This window comes from Gopherus flavomarginatus, chromosome 18 (assembly GCF_025201925.1).
Source record: "Gopherus flavomarginatus isolate rGopFla2 chromosome 18, rGopFla2.mat.asm, whole genome shotgun sequence".
NCBI lineage: Eukaryota > Metazoa > Chordata > Testudines > Testudinidae > Gopherus > Gopherus flavomarginatus.
The window spans coordinates 18,254,151-18,259,662 of NC_066634.1; the positions used below are offsets into that span (position 1 = coordinate 18,254,151).

The following is a 5,512-nucleotide window of genomic DNA, read 5'->3' on the forward strand; positions in this document are numbered from 1 at the left end:
GCAGGGCCTTCCCGCCCCAGGCGAGCGGTGGTGCTGATGGCCTGGTCATGGCTGCAGGCAGCAGATCGGGCAAGCGGAAGGGGCAGTCCCGGCGTCCTGTCCCAATACGCAGGCGAGCGTGGCAGGAGCCTGGCTCTGGGGAGGCCATTGCACCAGCCCTCACAGCAGTGCTGTAGGTCAGGGCCATGCCCCCCCAGGGATTGGCGCCCATTTGGTGATTCCCCCAGAAGGAGCCCCCATCCCTGCACACACCCCACTGTCCTGCAGGACTCGGCCTCTTCGCGCCCCCTCACTGCGAGGCAGGCCCTATGCGGCCCGCTAGGCCGCACTTGCTGCCTAGCAACGGTTGCTAGGTAGTGCCAGGGCGGGGGGGAAGACTCAGAGGCGTGAGCTGCGGCGCATGCGTACTGCGCAGGAGGAGCGAGGCTGCCGCTGGCTGCGCACGGGGCTGGGGTGAGGCTCTGAGAGCGTGGAGCGGGTCCACTGCTCACAGCGGCGTGGGGGTTGGGGGTGGCGTGGGTTGTGGGAGGTTCCATTATTCATTGTGGGCTGCCGGGGTGCTCCATCACCTGTGCTGCAGCGGCTGCAGTCTCTGGGAGGAGGACTGTACCATTCTGTTCTGGGGGGGAGGAGGGTTGGAGGACGGGCAGTCCCATTCCTTTAATGGGGGAGCGGTTGCAGAGGGGCGGGCAGTCCCACTTCCTTTACGGGGGGGAGGGGCAGTGGTGGGCAGTCCCATTCCCTTTAAAGGGGTGATGGGCAGTGGTGGCAGGGATGGGCAGTTCCATTCCCTTTAAAGGGGGGGAGGGGCACAGCCATTATCTCTAGGGCACTGGGGTGGGGGAGCTCTCGCTGTGAGGGGGCTCCTCTGGCAGGACAGCAGCAGGGGAGCAAAGGTCACAGCAGTGCTGAGAGCTGCTTCTGCCTCACCTTGTCCCTCTGACCCCTCTGCCACCTGGGCCATGGGGCCCTTCCCCCTCTAGGGGGCGCTGGCTCCCACCTGGCCCCAGGGCAGGGAATGGCTGGCTCGGGTGGGGAATGGGACATGGGGCCCTTCCCCCTCTAGGGGGCGCTGACTCCCACCCGGCCCCAGAGCAGGGAATGTCTGGCTCAGGGGTGGGGAATGGGACATGGGCCCTTCTCCCCTCTAGGGGGCGCTGGCTCCTACCTGACCCCAGGGCAGGGAATGGCTGGCTCGGGTGGGGGGCAATGGGACATGGGGCCTTTCACCCTCTAGGGGGCGCTGGCTCCCACCTGGCCCCAGGGCGGGGAACAGCTGGCTCAGGTGGGGGGGAATGGGACATGGGGCCTTTCACCCTCTAGGGGGCGCTGGCTCCCACCTGACCCCAGGGCAGGGAATGGCTGGCTCAGGGGTGGGGAATGGGACATGGGGCCCTTCCCCCTCTAGGGGGCGCTGGCTCCTACTTGGCCCCAGGGCAGGGAATGACTGGCTCAGGGGAATGGGACATGGGCCCTTCCCCCTCTAGGGGGTGCTGGCTCCCACCCGTCCCCAGGGCAGGGAATGGCTGGCTTGGGTGGGGGGCAATGGGACATGGGGCCCTTCCCCCTCTAGGGGGCGCTGGCTCCCACCCGGCCCCAGGGCAGGGAATGGCTGGCTCGGGTGGGGGGGAAGGGGACATGGGGCCTTTCCCCTCTAGGGGGTGCTCTCTCTGCTCTTGCCTGGGAACACCCTGTGGATTCAGCCTCCTAGGCCTGCACAGCTCTTCTCTGTGCTGCAGTCTAGTGCAGTGATGGGTGGCACCGGCCTGGGGGCAGAGCTGGCTCAGCAGGCCCTGCTCTCAATGCTGGGCGAGTGAGCCATTCACTCACCACGCCTGTGAGGGAAAAGAGAAGGCTCCAGCACTCAGCCTTGTCTCTTGCCTTACAGGTGCTCTCACTCCCGCCAGACGTGATGCCCATGCTGGACCCTAGCCAGCTCGTCATCCGTGAGATGCAGGAAGATGAGGAGCAGATGGTTCTGGAGCTGCTAAAGGTCTGGGGAGGGGCCAGTCAGTGCCTGTCTGTCCGGCCTTGGAGCTGTCTGTCTGTCGTCCAAGCTCTAACCCTCTGCCTGCCTTTAGCACCTGCCCTGTGAGGATCTCAAAGCTAGTTAATGATCTTGCATGTCCCCCTGCCCCTAGTTTGGTGTAGCAGGTCACTGTGAATACCATTATTCATGGAGGAAACTGAGGCACAGAGAGCTGAGGCAACCGATCCTTGAAGTCACACAGGGTCAGCGCAAGACCTACCTTTTACCTGCCATTTTCTGCTGTGAGCACTAGACCCTGCTGGTCTCCAAGGTACAGAGCTAGAACCCAGGAGTCCTGCCAGCTGCTCCTTTCCCTCTACCCCTGGCCTTTGTGCTCTGTGTGCAGTACCTGTGAGAAATGCATGGGATTGAGGCCCTGTGTCGCACCCTGCCCTGCCCTCAATACCACCCCCTGTGGCTGCGGTGCCCTTTTAGGTGGGGTCACATCCCTCAGAGAAAGCTGCTGCCTGTGACGAACCTGACATTACAGCCTGACCCTACGCTGCACTCTCTCCCCCACCTCCCCGCTTGTCCTGGCTGTGCTGTCCTTGTGCCAGGCCCTGCTGACATACCCTTTCCCCCCAGGATGGGTTCAAGGACACGGAGAATCGGCTGATCCTGTATGTCCTGACACGGCCCCTGGCGCTGCTGCTCCTGGCCGTGGTGAGCAGCGGCCTCCGCTTCCTGCTCAACTCTTTTGTAGCGGCGCTGCTGGGGCCCGTGCTCCTCACCATCCTGGCCCTCAAGCTGCTGCTGCGGCGCTCGCCGGACCTTGGCTGCCTGGGCGCGTACTACCGCTCGGGGCAGCGTGGGATCTGGGTGGCGGTGTACGACGGCGACGACGTGTGCGGCTGCGTGGCGCTGCAGCCCTGCCCGCAGGGGGTGACCCATACGGCTGAGCTGAGGCGCTTGGCTGTCAGCCGCTGGTACCGGCGCTCCGGCGTGGGGCGCCGCCTGCTGGCCTTCCTGGAGGCCCAGGCCCGGGCGCAGGGCTACGAGCGCGTGGTGCTCTACCCTCCTGTGGTCACCAAGGCTGCCATCAGCCTCTTTGAGAGCAGTGGATACCACCCCACTGGCGGGCACAGCTGGCTGGGCTACACCATCCTGCAGGAATTCAGCAAGGAGCTCTAGCACCCCCTGCTCCCCTTCTGCGGGGTCAGGGGAATGACTTGTAGGGAGCAATTCTGGCCAAGGGCTGGCGGGCCGCATCCATCCTCATGCCCAGGAGTCCCTCTGCTCCATGGACATGGGATTTGGGGTGCGGCAGCCCCAGCCTTCGCTCCCAGGACAGCAGTGGCACCTCCTCCTTGACTGGAAACAGCCTGTTTTGAATGAGTCCCTTGCTGGAGCTTCAGCTGGACAAGACTGGCCGGATGTGATTGTGACTGTTGCGGGTGGGGAGGAGGAGATCACAGACCCGATTGTGATTGTGACTGTGACTGCGATCGCTGGGGGGTTTGGGGGGATAGATCACAGACCCGATTGTGACTGTGGTGGGTGGGGATCACAGACTCTCTGGTGACTGCTCCGGGGAAGGGGATATAGGATGGGCAACCCTGACATGGAACAGAGCAAAAGGGAACTTGAGCTTGGAGACTGGGGAAGTCCTGCCCCTGGGGTGGAGATGCAGGCATTGCCCCAGGGGTGGGGGGCGGAACCCCAGCATTAGAGCAGGGCTGCGGAGGAGTGTCTCTCCTGTCCCAGAGTGGGCTCTCCCCAGCACCTGCTTGGCTGTGTGATGGAGTCATTTGGCCATTGTTTGCCATGAGCAAATTCCTGGGCCTGGCTGAGGATCGCATTGCTGTAGCCAGGAGAATGAGGACTCTGGAGCTTTTAGTTGCCCCTGCGGTCTGGCAGCCCCTGTCCAAGCACCCCGAGCTCACGCTATCTCACCCGGGGCCATGGGACCTTGCTCCAGTTACGCAGGCTACCAGCCATCGGTGGGTACATGTATGTCCGAGCATGTGTGTGAATAAATCTTGCCATTGCAGATACTGTAGCTCCATCTATCTCCCATCCCCACGGGCCAGGGACAGCTCCCCTGGCAGAGAGCCAGCCAGCAGGAACACACAACAAGGGGATCTACTCAGCCCAGGGGGTTCGTCAGGAGAGTCACTCGGGGAAAGGCCACTGGGAGCTGTCTCTCGATTTCCAGACTCTCCAGACGTGCTCTTACAACAGCAAATATTCCCTCCTCCCATCCTAGTGTGCATTGGGGGCCAGCGCTGACTGTTGGGAGAGCACCCCCTACTGAGCACCCCACTTTCTGCAGGACAGGCCCCCTAGTGCTGCCCTGGGGCACCGACTGCGAGGGGAGAGAGCTCCTGCCTGCTCCTTGCAGCCGCCTGCCTGTTTCTTGGCAGTCTTCCATCCACGGCGGGCCAGGCAGCTGCTGTTTAGAGTGGGATGTTTGCTTGTATGACAACACAGGTTGCTATGGTTGCCAGTATCCTGGAAACACAGCCCTCAGCGGCGATGAGGCTGAGGACCAGCCAGGCCATGGAGCTCCATCTGCCCTGCGGTGCAGCTGGCTGGGCAGGGGCAGTGCCTGGCATGGGGTGCCAGGTGGACAGGGTCCCCAGGGCTGCCCCATGTCTACAGGCAGGGTCCCAGAGAACTGGGCTGTGCCGTCCCTCTGCCTGCGGCACTGCGGGCTGCAGGCCAGCCTGGCTCGCACAGCACTGACTCAGTCTTTCTGTGACTCGCCCCCGGCTGAGACCACGCAGCCAGGACATCCCCAGGGCTGCGGGGGAGACGAGCGCCAGCCAGGCCACGGCCCCACACTGCCCCCATGGCAGGAAAGGACCCCTCCCCGTGTCCCATCACACCCCTTGGTCCGGACAACACGGGACAGCACCCAGGGCATGAGGCCAGCCGTGTGCGTATGAGTATGTAAGTGTGTGTATATGTGTGAATGACTGTGTGCATGTGAATGACTGAGAATATGTGCACGTGTCTGGGCATGTATATGAATTGACTGTGTGTGTGTCAGTGTGTATACACATGTATGTCAGCACCTGTGTGTGTCTGTGTGTGTTCATCCCTTTGCATATATATTTGCACACACATGGGTGTGCAGGTCGGGGATGGCTGGGTGTGTGTGTGGCCCTGGACGTTGGTTTGCGTTGCACACACGTGAGCCCAGCTGTTGCAGCTGTTTCTGTTGCTGCTCATTAACCCATTGCCTGCCAGTGGCCTGGCTGAAGGATGCTGCTCTCTGTACTGGGACACGTGGCTGGCAGGGCTTGCTCAGTCCAGCATCCCTGATGTCATGCTTGCCTACTCCTGTGCACAGGGTCCCCTGCGGCCTCTGGCTTCCCTGACTCCAAGGTCACCACCCTGAGTTGTGGGCGTTACAAGACTCCCTGCTTATAGACTGGGGCCAGGCTGAGTCATCCCCTGGCCTGGCCAGTCCTGCTCCATGAAACAGCCCTTCCTGACACACTGCAGACCTGGCCCCAGGGCTTCTCCCCAGCAGCCACC

At 62.8% G+C, this 5,512-nt stretch overlaps 1 protein-coding gene across 2 annotated transcripts; it reads left to right on the top strand.

The window, feature by feature from the left end:
- Window positions 1-371: 371 nt before the first annotated feature.
- NAT14 (N-acetyltransferase 14 (putative)) lies at window positions 372-4,019 on the top strand. Of its 2 annotated transcripts, none has more exons than XM_050927906.1 (3): window positions 372-453; window positions 1,889-1,993; window positions 2,615-4,019. In XM_050927906.1, exons 2-3 carry the CDS (start codon window positions 1,913-1,915, stop codon window positions 3,158-3,160), a joined length of 627 nt encoding a protein of 208 aa, XP_050783863.1. In that variant the 5' UTR covers window positions 372-453; window positions 1,889-1,912; the 3' UTR covers window positions 3,161-4,019. The 2 variants fall into 2 exon arrangements, with proteins under 2 accessions (XP_050783863.1, XP_050783862.1); XM_050927905.1 differs by lacking the exon at window positions 372-453 and adding an exon at window positions 846-896.
- The last annotated feature ends 1,493 nt before the right edge of the window (window positions 4,020-5,512 follow it).

Excerpts from the sequence above, each read along its gene's own strand:
- NAT14 (XM_050927906.1), top strand. The coding sequence starts at position 1,913 with ATGCCCATGCTGGACCCTAGCCAGCTCGTCATCCGTGAGATGCAGGAA. Across the intron at positions 1,994-2,614 it reads TGGTTCTGGAGCTGCTAAAG|GATGGGTTCAAGGACACGGA; the intron begins GTCTGGGGAGGG and ends CTTTCCCCCCAG.